This window comes from Lethenteron reissneri, unplaced genomic scaffold, assembly GCF_015708825.2.
Source record: "Lethenteron reissneri isolate LAM-NWPU_2019-01 unplaced genomic scaffold, ASM1570882v1 scaffold_319, whole genome shotgun sequence".
Lineage (NCBI taxonomy): Eukaryota > Metazoa > Chordata > Hyperoartia > Petromyzontiformes > Petromyzontidae > Lethenteron > Lethenteron reissneri.
The window spans coordinates 1-12,767 of record NW_026891841.1 but is presented as its reverse complement, the minus strand read 5'-3'; the positions used below and the strand labels follow the sequence as shown (position 1 = coordinate 12,767).

General features: G+C 46.2%; 1 protein-coding gene across 1 annotated transcript; it reads left to right on the top strand.

Moving 5' to 3' along the window:
- The first annotated feature begins 2,270 nt into the window (after positions 1-2,270).
- Positions 2,271-5,084, top strand: LOC133339796 (casein kinase II subunit beta-like). Its single transcript, XM_061547938.1, has 2 exons — positions 2,271-2,462; positions 4,424-5,084. Exons 1-2 carry the CDS (start codon positions 2,299-2,301, stop codon positions 4,512-4,514), a joined length of 255 nt encoding a protein of 84 aa, XP_061403922.1. The 5' UTR covers positions 2,271-2,298; the 3' UTR covers positions 4,515-5,084.
- Positions 5,085-12,767: the final 7,683 nt, after the last annotated feature.

Below are 12,767 nucleotides of genomic sequence, written 5' to 3'. Positions count from 1 at the left end.
CGCTGATAGGTCACGGGACAGAACCCAGGTGCCACGAGTTGACTGAGACGACTGCCCAAAGCACCACCAGCTCTGCTCCCCACTCTGCCAAATCGCTGATGTTTTAGCCGCCCGGCAGTTCGCTCCTTTCCCCTACGTTGTTGCTGGAGGGCGACTGTGGCTACCTAATAATGGAAGGAAGAGCGTTCCAGACGGCCACATAAAATGTGTAAATGTTGTGGATTCACTCTTCAACACACCGGTGGACTAAAGCGGTGAACTATTTTGTCTTTTTGTCAACGTGACGCTTTTTTGCTGATTGGCCGTGTCGGGTGGTGGAGGGTTACTACACATTTGTAAATAACGCGATCTGACCCAAACACCTTTATTATGGATAATATTGGTCGTGAAAGCCTGCTACGTGTTAAACTAAATGAACAACTTTGTTTAACTCACGGTCGAGGAGTACGTCAATGGCGTCTGCGTTTTGTCCGAGCCGATTCCACAGTTTAGGGACCGCGACGTTTTTGACCTACACACAAATATATAAATAATAAGGTGTCCATACAAAATGTAAATTGTTTTAAAGTATGATAATTGTTTTTTTACCCTTTTATCTGGCAACAAACTGACACCTTTTTTTACAAGGAGTCATGTTTGCATTGAGCACAATACCTGCGTTCGGAATGCAAACAAAAAACAACTCTGATAATGTATGCACTGTCCTTGAAGTTGATTGGTCCACACCTGAGACAGCTTTTCTTAGAGCCTAGTCTCACATGGTTGGACCAGATGACGCCAAAAGGCGCACAACTCAAAGACAACGCACCATCAGAGTATGAGAGCTCGGGGTAAGCATTTACACCATTGGAACCTCATTTGCCAGTAAAAATATGATAATTGGTTTTTTACCCTTTTATCTGGCAACAAAACTGACACTTTTTTTACAAGGAGTCATGTTTGCATTGACCACAATACCTGCGGTCGGAATGCAAACAAAAAACACAACTCTGATGAGATGTATGCAGTGTCCTTGAAATTGATTGGTCCACACCCGAGACAGCTTTTCTTAGAGCCTAGTTTCACATGGTGTTGGACCAGATGACGCCAAAGGAGGTTCCAATGGTGCTTTCAAGTAGCGAATTAATTGATTTTGATGCCGATTTTGATAGAGGCACGCATTGTCACCGGATCTTGAGCACGTGTGTGCAACGTGTGGAATTGATTTGATAACGGGAAGTGGAGGAAGTTTTAATTACAAGATTCGACCACGACAAACAGAGGAATCAAGTTCAGTAAAAACCGTTGAATAACACTGTTCAACAAAAACAAAATTCTGGCCTGGACTTTTGCAGCTGTTCTAGACTAATTCAGGGTGCTGATTCCAAATCTGTTCTCAGATTTGCTCTATCACATCTAATTTGTATGCTATCGGCATACCCCATTTTCATTGATTTTACCCGAAATGAACTCTGTCACATGATTGCAAGTTGTTGCGAGTCAATGACTGCTTTAGTGTTAAAATACGGTGCTGTATTTTTAGGATAGTGTGTTTATTATCATTTAATGTAGATATCCACATTTATTTAATATTTTTCTTCCGCAGTTTTTATTGAAATTGCAATATTTGATATCTCAAAAACCTGATGTGATAGACAAAAACAGATGCCAGATTTGGAATCGGCACCCCAAAATTACATTAAAACCGTTGGAATACCTTATGCCAGAAAAAGTGTGTTGACCAGCGTTAGCGCGGTTAAAACTAAAAACTAAACTTTTTGTTTACCAGGCAAGGCCCACCGACCTTCACAGCTCTTTCAGAAGTGACTTGGCCACAAATGATCGCTCATAGAGAAGCGGCTTATCGTTTGGAAATGTACACGAGCCGGAATATGCCAGAAAAGTAAACCCGTAAAAGCAAAGTTTTTCAATATAAATCCTTTATATGCGTAGCATCGGGGCGGCTAGAGTCCTCTCGTCCTCTGGCTTGAGATGGCTGCCACCTATGGGTCAGATGATTGTCTGGCAGCATTAAACAAGAGGCAATTAAATATTTATTTATTTTCCCCTAAACAGTGTAAAATTTTGGGAACAATTTTTCACGAAAATGCATTGTCACGCACAACGAGTCTGTGTACAAAATGTCAGCTCGATTGGATCACGGGAAGTGGGTTAAAAAACGACCGAAAGATTTGCACGGTCCTAAGCAAGCAAGCAAGCAAGTGAACTTAATATAAAGGATTTAAAAAGTGTGTTGACCAGTGTTATCGTGCCTCGCCCAACCGCGAACCAGGTCTGTCGGATGTCCCGGGCGAGGCGATGGTGAAGCTCTACTGCCCCAAGTGCATGGACGTGTACACACCCAAGTCGTCGCGTCACCACCATACCGACGGAGCCTACTTTGGCACCGGATTCCCGCACATGCTTTTCATGGTGCACCCCGAGTATCGGCCCAAGCGCCCGGCGAACCAGTTCGTGCCGCGGTGAGTGGCTGCCCTCGCTAAGCTATTTTTATTTTGCCAGGTAATTACATTAAAACAACATTGAGCTATCGGGATTATTTTTCAGCAACGACCTGACCATCAACGAGAAGTGGCTTATCATCATCGTTGTGTGGAAATTAATATCAGTTAAATACTCTAAATACTATCTTCATTTGGAGCTTTCGTGACTGCAGGAATTACTCTTTGGTTCTTTCTGTGAAGTCACGTATAAAGATAAAATAATAAATTAAATACTAGCATACAACGTTTCGATTGCAACACAAGCAATCATCAGGTATAAATGAAATAGAAACACAAATCTAGTATACTCAGAAATGGAATGTAATACAACAGAGAGTCGGATAACATAACAGTCAACACCCTACCTGGTTGATTACGTTCTTCCTGAGAATGCTAAATTTGACTTACTCTAAATACTATTTGACTACTCTATTTTACCAGGTAAGGCCCCCCCCCCCCAAACAACATTGAGCTATAGGGATTGTTTTTCAGCAACGACCTGACCCATCAACGAAGTGGCTTATCATTATCATCATCATCATCGTGTGTGGAAATTAATAGCAGATAAATACTCTAAATACTATCGTAATTTGGAGCTTTTGTGACTGCAGGAATTACTCTTTGGTTCTTTCTGTGAAGTCACGTATAAAGATAAAATAATAAATTAAATACTAGCATACAACGTTTCGATTGCAACACAAGCAATCATCAGGTATAAATGAAATAGAAACACAAATCTAGTATACTCAGAAATGGAATGTAATACAACGAGAGTCGGATAACATAACAGTCAACACCCTACCTGGTTGATTACATTCTTCCTGAGAATGCTAAATTTGACTTACTCTAAATACTATTTGACTACTTTATTTATTTTACCAGGTAAGGCCCACTGAGCTATGTAGAAGCCCCTTTTCAGTAGTGACCTGCGCATCACAAATGATAGGTCATTTATAGCAGCCAGATAAGCTAAATGCATGACGTTGATTATGAATGCGGGGGGAAAACCGCTGGGAGAAAAATCCACGCAAACACGGGGAGAGAGAGAGAGACACGCACACTCCAAATATACCCACGGACTCCTGCACACCAGGCGAGGTAGTTAGCATCTCCTAGCCACCGTGATGATGATGAGAGAGAGACACGCAAACTCCAAATACCCACGGACTCCTGTACACCAGGCGAGGTAGTTAACATCTCCTAGTCACCGTGGCTTGACCAATCGGGGAGTGGCGGGGAGGGAGGGATTCTTTGGCGTTACCGGAAACCGAATGATTCCCTTTTCCTGCCGCCGTTCCTTCTCTCTCCCTCTCTTTAACACGTTGTCCTGCTGCTGCGGAGGGAGCTGGTAGGAACGTTGGGTTGCTCGGTCAATGGCCTGCAGGGTCAACGGCGGCGTGGTGTATTCCGCAAATATGGCCGACTGTGAGGGCGGGCACAAGCCGGCGTGAGTAGGTTAAGCGTTGAGTTTTATAAGGGCACCACGGGATGACCAGCCCCTCCCCACCCAGCCCCTCCCCACCCGGCCCCACCCCTCCCACCCCCCACTCAGCCCCACCCACCCCACCCAGCCCCTGACCACCCTCTCCACCCAGCCCATCCCCACCCAGCCCTTCCCTCCCCACCCAGCCCCTCCCTGACGGACGGACACAATAATCCCCTGTGGGCTAGTGTGTAACCAGGAGGTTCCTACCAGTATCATCCTCTAATCGCGAGACGTTTATTATTCATAGATACTATTGATAGGTCGTTCTACCATCTACGTCCATGCTCCTTCGCTAGAGCCGCTTGCGGCTGATTTAAAGTACTGCACGTGGTGTATTAAAGATCCTCGTGCGGCTCGGGAGAGACCAGTTGACCACCACTGGCGTGGATGTCTTTTGTGCGGAGAGCGGCGGGTTGACGTGAACGCTTAACCGGTGCGTTCTTTTCGCTTGCAGCCTCTACGGATTCAAGATCCACCCCATGGCCTACCAACTGCAGCTGCAGGCCGCCGCCAACTTCAAAAGCCCAGTGAAGGCGCTGCGCTAAAATCGCTGGCGCGGAGAAGACTCGACCGTGTACACACACGCACGTACACACACACGCACGTACACGCACGTACACGCACGTACACGTACACCACCACACCTGTGTCCACGCACACATGGCTACGTGTGTGTGTGGACACACGCGCTTATGCGTGCGTGTATACATTCAGGCATACGTTGATAAACACCTACACACACGAGTATAGATATACACGACTGCACACACAGACACAGGGATGCATGTATGGGTACGCGCGTGTGTGTATGCAACTCTGATGTGTGCACGCACAAACGTGCGTATGGAGGGAAACGTGCACACGCGCGCGCACGTATGCATACACGCGTATGCACGTGCACAATCACCACCCACCACACACACACAGACAGCTGTGACTCCCAAAGTCCCCATTAGTTCGTTAACATTAAATCGTGAATGTTAAGGAGCTCTGCCAGAAACGTCGATGGGCAGTGTTGTGAGTCTTGCCCTTTGGTGACCCCCCTCCCCCCACGCAGATGAACACAGTTTGAGTTTGGCGACCGATTGCACAAGAAAAAAAATGATGATGATAATCCACACTCCCAGCGAACGCTTCGGTGTTTTCATTACGTGCGTCCTCGCGGGGGCAAACGCATCGATTTCCACCCCGACGGTAGTCGTGGGTCCGAATCGTCCCGGGAGCCTTTTGTGTAAACAACTCAGGGGGGGGGGCGGTGGTGGTGGGGGGCCTTGGCGTTTCTCTGGCGTGAATTTGATCCTTTGAAATCGGTAAATGTGTTTCCTCGTCAGTCGTTAACCACCCACACCCTCCCCCCCCCTTCGTGTTGAGTTACCGGCCCGCGGAAGTGGATAATGCGGAGCCACTCGCGAGGTCTTTCCCCACGTGACACGCCGCTGGTCTTGGAGGGGGGGGGTGGGGGGCAGCTATCCCGCCCGCGCATTTAATTTCGGGAGCCGGAGGCTGTGAATGTAGGCGAATTAAAATGCGGGGAGCTGGGACCCCGGCTCTCAACGGGGGTCTGACTCGTCATCTCTCACCTCTAAGCCATCAACCCGCACCACAAAAACAACAAAGATCCCCCGTGTAGCCTTTGCAGACTTGGCGCAAGTGCTGTTAGCGAGCACGCATGAAGGCCGGCATGGCACGCGAGGGGAGTTGGTGGTCAATGCCACGCCCGACCGCGTTTGTCTCCCCAGTGGCGGTGTTTCAACTGCACCAGGTATTCATTTGAGGCTGAGTCGACCTAGGGGAGGCCCAGATAATTGTCGCTGGTGTTGGCCGTGAGCGGGAATTGAACTCGGGTCTCACAGGTTCATAGCAGAGTGCGCTAACCGCTACACCACCCCACCACACACTAATTTAAGATAAAATTAATACTTAGAAGAAATAACAATGACATTGGCTCTTCACTTATCAGGCACAAAAAATTAGAGAATAAGTACGTCTATAGAAAGTTTAAGTTAACATTTTAATACAAAAAAAGCAAATGTGACGCGCTGAAGATTGCTGTTGCGAACGCACGGCGTATTCCAAGAAGGTTAATTCGTTTTTATTTTGCGGATGTTTTGTGTTTGTGAAATAAAATTCTTCCCAACAGCATCGATTGCTGGATGCCCCCGATTGCTGTTATCTAAAATGGGATGTTATACCTGGCCCTTTACAAATAATACTGGTAGGAACCTCCTGGTTACACCAGCCCACGGGGGATTATTGTGTCCGTCCGTCCGTCATGCGGGGAGGGGCTGGGGTGGGAGGGGTGGGGCTGGGTGGGGGTGGGGCTGGGTGGGGAGGGGCTGATCACGCCCTGGTACCCTTATAAAACTCAACGTTTAACCTACTCACGCCGGCTTGTGCCCGCCCTCACAGTCGGGCATATTTGCGGAATACACCACGCCGCCGTTGACCCTGCAGGCCATTGACCGAGCAACCCAACCGTTCCTACCAGCTCCCTCCGCAGGAATGTGTTTTTCACACCTACGTGACTTTACCGATATAACCAAAGAGTATTGATCCTTGCAGTCACGAAAACTTCAAATCAATAACAGCAATTTTCTGTACTTTTGAGGTATAAGCAATTGGAAAATAACACTACCCAGAGACAATATTTTTGTTACAGTGTAATCACGCTCTCGTATGCGTACCAATTAATAATGACTCGTATGCGTATTAATGAATTACTCGTTTGCGTATCAATTAATTAATACTTCTCGTATGCGTAACAATAAATAATCACTCGTATGCGTAACGAAAAAAAAAATCAGGAATCGTTCTGTTTAGAACACGAATTTATTAGTAGCGCGTAAGAAACAAAAAACCCGCGTGTGATTTTGTAACAAAACGCTTTTTAAAAACGGAGCGGGGAGGGGAGGGGGTGTGGGGAAGGAGTCGTTGGAACGACGAACGAAAAACGAAGGAACAATGGAACGCGCGTGGAGGGGCAGGGGCGTGAAAAAGTCGCGTTTTTTTGCGAGCGACGGGGGAGAGCCACAAAACGAAGTAAAGAGTTTGGCGAAAACGTTGAACTAACAAGGAAGAAAATACAATTAAAACATTCAATTTTTTGTTAATACAAAGCGACGCACAAAAACAATTAACACATCAAAAATGCCTTTAAAAAATGTTTTAAAATGTCAAAAGTATTAATTTTTTTTTACAAAAAGAATTTGTAGACTTTGTCACGAAAGAATGTCAACAAAAGAAAGAAAATGTCAAAAATTTCAAGCAATGTATAAAATGTCGAAAATTGTCACAAAAAATGTCAAAGTCAATGAAAGAAATAAAGTTAAAAGAAAAGTTAAATAATACGTAAACATTTAAAAATAAAAAAAAACATTCGTCAAAAAAAGTCTAACAAAACAAATATGTAAAAAAAAGAAATTGAAACATTAGTAAAAAAATGTTTTTTGCAACAAACAAAAAGTTTCAAATTTCCCTTTTTTAAATCGGCCGTAACACTTTTTTTCCTCCCTTCGGGGGTTGTCAATCCACGACGCCGCCGCCGACGGGTCAAAGGTGCAGCCCCTGCAATGGACGCAGCCAGAGAGGGTGCCACGCTTCTCCCGGCAACTTTACAAAGGCAAAAAAAAACGTAAAGTGCAACAACTAGAAAGGACTTCTAAATCGGTCTGTGCGGTCTCGACTCCAAAAAAAACGTGAGCGATTAAAACGTCTTCTTGGTTCTTTCGGTAAAGTCACGTAGAAGGGAACTAATAAAATAATAAAAAGAAAACAAAATTACGTTTTATTTTAATTAACATTTTTTTAATGAAATTTGTTTATTCAGAATTTTCCCCCCATTTTTAGTTATTAATAAAAAGAAAACAAAAGAGTTAAATGCTTATTATTTTATTATTTTAAGATAATAAGCAAACAATTTTTTTTTATTTTAATTAATAAAAAAATTATGAAATGTTTGTTTATTCATATTTTTTATTAACAATTTTATTTATTAATAAAAATAAAACATAATAAAACAAAATTGTAAATTATTATTTCCCTTCTACGTGACTTTACCGAAAGAACCAAGAAAATGAATCCCTGCGGTCACGAAAGCTTTAAATCGAAGATTAAAACTTAGTATATATAAAAAAAACAGCAACATCAACTTCGTAGCGAAAATGTTATTACATTTTTAGTCTATTGACCGGCAACAGCAGCAGGCCTTCTCAAACGATTATTTAAAAACTTCAAACAAAACAATTCGCGAGCGGCATTCAAACAATAAGCCAGGGGTGAAGGTAAAGGAGCAGCCCCTGCAATTGCGAGTTCTCGGTGGCATTGCGCGCTGTTTGTTACACAAATCTTAAATAAATTTAATAAAAGTAAAATAAAATACAAAATAAAAGAATTTTCTTTTTCTTTTACTTTCATTAATTTATATTTTTTACCTACGTGACTTTACCAAAAAAAACCTAAGAATATGAATCCTTGCAGTCACGAAAGCTTCAAATCTAGCACGCGGGGACCCCCCCCCCCACGCCGGTGGCGGTCGGCTGCGGAGAATAAACAAACTCACGGCGTCAACAACAACAAGAACAACAACAACAAGAACAACAACAACAAGGAAGAACAACAACAAGAACAACAAGAACGAAGAACGCGACCGCCACTGCGTAGGCGAGCGCGGTTGCGGTGAAAGCGGTTGCGGTGAAAGCGGTTGCGGTGAACTTTTTATGGTGAACGCGTTCGTGGTGTACAGGGTTGTGGTGTACAGGGTTGTGTGTGCAGGGTTGCGGTGAAAGCGGTTGCGGTGAAAGCGGTTGCGGTGAACTTTTTATGGTGAACGCGTTCGTGGTGTACAGGGTTGTGGTGTACAGGGTTGTGGGGTACAGGGTTGCGGTGAAAGCGGTTGTGGTGAACTTTTATGGTGAACGCGGTCGTGGTGTACAGGGTTGTGGTGTACAGGGTTGTGGTGTGCAGGGTTGTGGGGTACAGGGTTGTGAGGTACAGGGTTGTGGGTGCAGGGTTGTGGTGTGCAGGGTTGTGAGGTACAGGGTTGTGAGGTACAGGGTTGTGGTGTGCAGGGTGAGGTACAGGGTTGTGGGGTGCAGGGTTGTGAGGTACAGAGTTGTTGTGTACGCGGTTGTGGGGTACAGGGTTGTGGTGTGCAGGGTTGTGAGGTACAGAGTTGTTGTGTACGCGGTTGTGGGGTACAGGGTTGTGGTGCAGGGTTGTGGGGTACAGGGTTTTGGTGTGCAGGGTTGTGGTGTGCAGGGTTGTGGTGTGCAGGGTTGTGGGGTGCAGGGTTGTGGTGTGCAGGGTTGTGGTGTGCAGGGTTGTGGTGTACAGGGTTGTGGTGTGCAGGGTTGTGGGGTGCAGGGTTGTGGTGTGCAGGGTTGTGGTGGACAGGGTTGTGGTGGACAGGGTTGTGGGGTACAGGGTTGTGGTGGACAGGGTTGTGGGGTACAGGGTTGTGGGGTACAGGGTTGTGGGGTACAGGGTTGTGGTGGACAGGGTTGTGGTGGACAGGGTTGTGGTGTACAGGGTTTTGGTGTGCAGGGTTGTGGTGTGCAGGGTTTGGGGTACAGGGTTGTGGTGGACAGGGTTGTGGTGTGCAGGGTTGTGGTGTGCAGGGTTGTGGTGTACAGGGTTGTGGTGTGCAGGGTTGTGGTGTGCAGGGTTGTGTGTGCAGGGTTGGTGTACAGGGTTGTGGGGTACAGGGTTGTGGGGTACAGGGTTGTGGGTACAGGGTTGTGGGGTACAGGGTTGTGGTGGACAGGGTTGTGGTGGACAGGGTTGTGGTGTGCAGGGTTGTTGCAGGGTTGTGGTGTACAGGGTTGTGGTGTGCAGAGTTGTGGGGTACAGGGTTGTGGTGTGCAGGGTTGTGGGGTGCAGGGTTGTGGTGGACAGGGTTGTGGTGTGCAGGGTTGTGGGGTACAGGGTTTGGTGTGCAGGGTTGTGGGGTGCAGGGTTGTGGTGGACAGGGTTGTGGTGTGCAGGGTTGTGGTGTGCAGGGTTGTGGTGTACAGGGTTGTGGGGTGCAGGGTTGTGGGGTACAGGGTTGTGGGGTACAGGGTTGTGGGTACAGGGTTGCGGTGTGCAGGGTTGTGGGGTACAGGGTTGTTGTGTACGCGGTTGTGGGGTACAGGGTGTGTGCAGGGTTGTGGTGTGCAGGTTGTGGGGTACAGGGTTGTGGGGTACAGGGTTGTGGGGTACAACAGGTTGTGGGGTACAACAGGGTGTGTGGTGTGCAGGGTTGTGGTGTGCAGGGTTGTGGTGTGCAGGGTTGTGGTGTGCAGGGTTGTGGTGAACGTGGTTGTGGTGAACGCATTTACGGTGGAGCGGGGTTTGTGTGGTGAACGCGGTCGTGGTGGTCCGACGTTTCGGGATATGCGCTGGGAGCTTCTTCAGGAAATGAATGTGGAATCCTAAAGCCGTTCCCCCCTTTCAAACTCCCCCCCCCCCAGCCAAACTGTTCAGATGTGAACACAGATCCACTCTCACCCCTCTCACCCCTCACCCCCCCACTCAGAAGCGACTTGGTATTTCTCGTACTGTTGAAACGAGCAAAGCGCCGCAATTCAACCGATTTCTCTTGAGCATTATTCATTTAAAAAACAATAATCACACCGTTAAAATTTCAGTCTCATAGATGCTGTTGTTCAAATTGACAAGGTTTCAACGAACACACAAAATTAAGAGGATCGATGCCACGCAGGAAAAAGCTTTTCGTGCCGGCAATTTCAACTCCCCCGCTTCAAAATCAGGAACGCTGCTGAGACCGCCGCTTCGTGTTCCTGAAGGCGGTCGCGGCACAAAACGACGGACACCGCGCGGGCAGGCGACGCCGAATGACCAACATCGAGGCAGCGTCGGACCAAAACGGGATGGATATGCGACCACTCTGCGTGGGACGTCACGGCCGCGTTGGCTCAACACATCGCAAAGACACACAAACTCACAAACTCAAAAATACACAAACACACACAAACAAACACACACACAAACACAAACAAACACACAAACAACCACAAACTCACAAACTCAAAAATACACAAACACACACACACACACACAAACAACACACACAAACAAACTCAAATAAACAAACAAACTCACAAACAAACAAACTCACAAACTCAAAAATACACAAACACACAAAACACACGTACACACACAAACAAACTCAAATAAACAACACACAAAGACACACGTACACACACACAAACAAACACACAAACAACACGCACACACACACAAACAAACACACAAACAAACACGCACACACACACACAAACAACACCAAACAACACACGCACACACACACAAACAAACACACGCACACACACACAAACAAACACACGCACACACACACAAACAAACACACCACACACACACAAACAAACACAAACAAACAAACACACGCACACACAAACACAAACAACACACAAACAAACACACCCACAAACGCACACACCAAACGCACACAAACGCACAAACAAACACAAACCACAAACAAACACAAACAAACACACACACGCAAACAAACACAAACAAACACACACACGCAACACACACACACACACACAACACAACACACACACACAACCACAACCACACACACACACACACAACACACACACACAAACAACACACACACACAAACAAACACACACACAAACAAACACACACAAACAAACACACACACAAACAACACAACACACACAAACAACACAAAACACCAAACACACACAAACAAACGCAAACCACGCAAACACACACAAACAACACAAACACACGCAAACAAACACAAACAACACCACACACGCAAACAAACACAAACACACCGCAAACAAACACAAACACACGCAAAACAACCAAACACACACAAAAACACACACACACATACAAACACACACACACACACACACAAACAACACACACCACAACAAACAAACACAAACAAACACAAACAACACACACAAACAAACACAAACAAACCACACACACACAAACACAAACAACACACACACAAACACAACAACACCACACAAACACAAACAACACACACACACCAACAAACACACACACACACAAACAAACACACACACACACAAACAACACACACACACACACAACACAAACAACACAAACACACGCACACACACACACACACACACACAAACACACACAAAACACACCAAACACACGCACGCACAAACACGCACACACACACGCACACACACACACACGCACACACACCCACACACACCACACACCACCACACAAACAAACACACACACACAAACAAACAAACAACACAAACACACACAAACACACACACAAACACAAACAAAACACACGAACACAACACACACAAACACACACAAACAAACACAAACAAACACACAAACAAACACACACAAACACACCAAACACACACAAACAACACACACACACAAACCACACAAACACACACACAAACACACGCACAAACACACACAAACACACAAACAAACCACAAACAAACACAAACAAACACAAACAACACACACACACAAACAACACACACAAACAAACACAAACAAACACAGACACAACACACGCACACACAAACAAACACGAGATAACGCGAAACGACAAAGTGGAGCCGCGCAAAGGGGCGGCTGGCTACGCGCCACGGCAACATTGAAGCCCCCCGACCAACGCCCCCCCCCCCCACGTGTTCTCTCCGTCACACACTGCCCCCACCCCCCAAGGCTCGCGAAAATAAATTAAAAGGGGGGGAGAGGAGGTGTGGAAATGAGGCGCGGGAA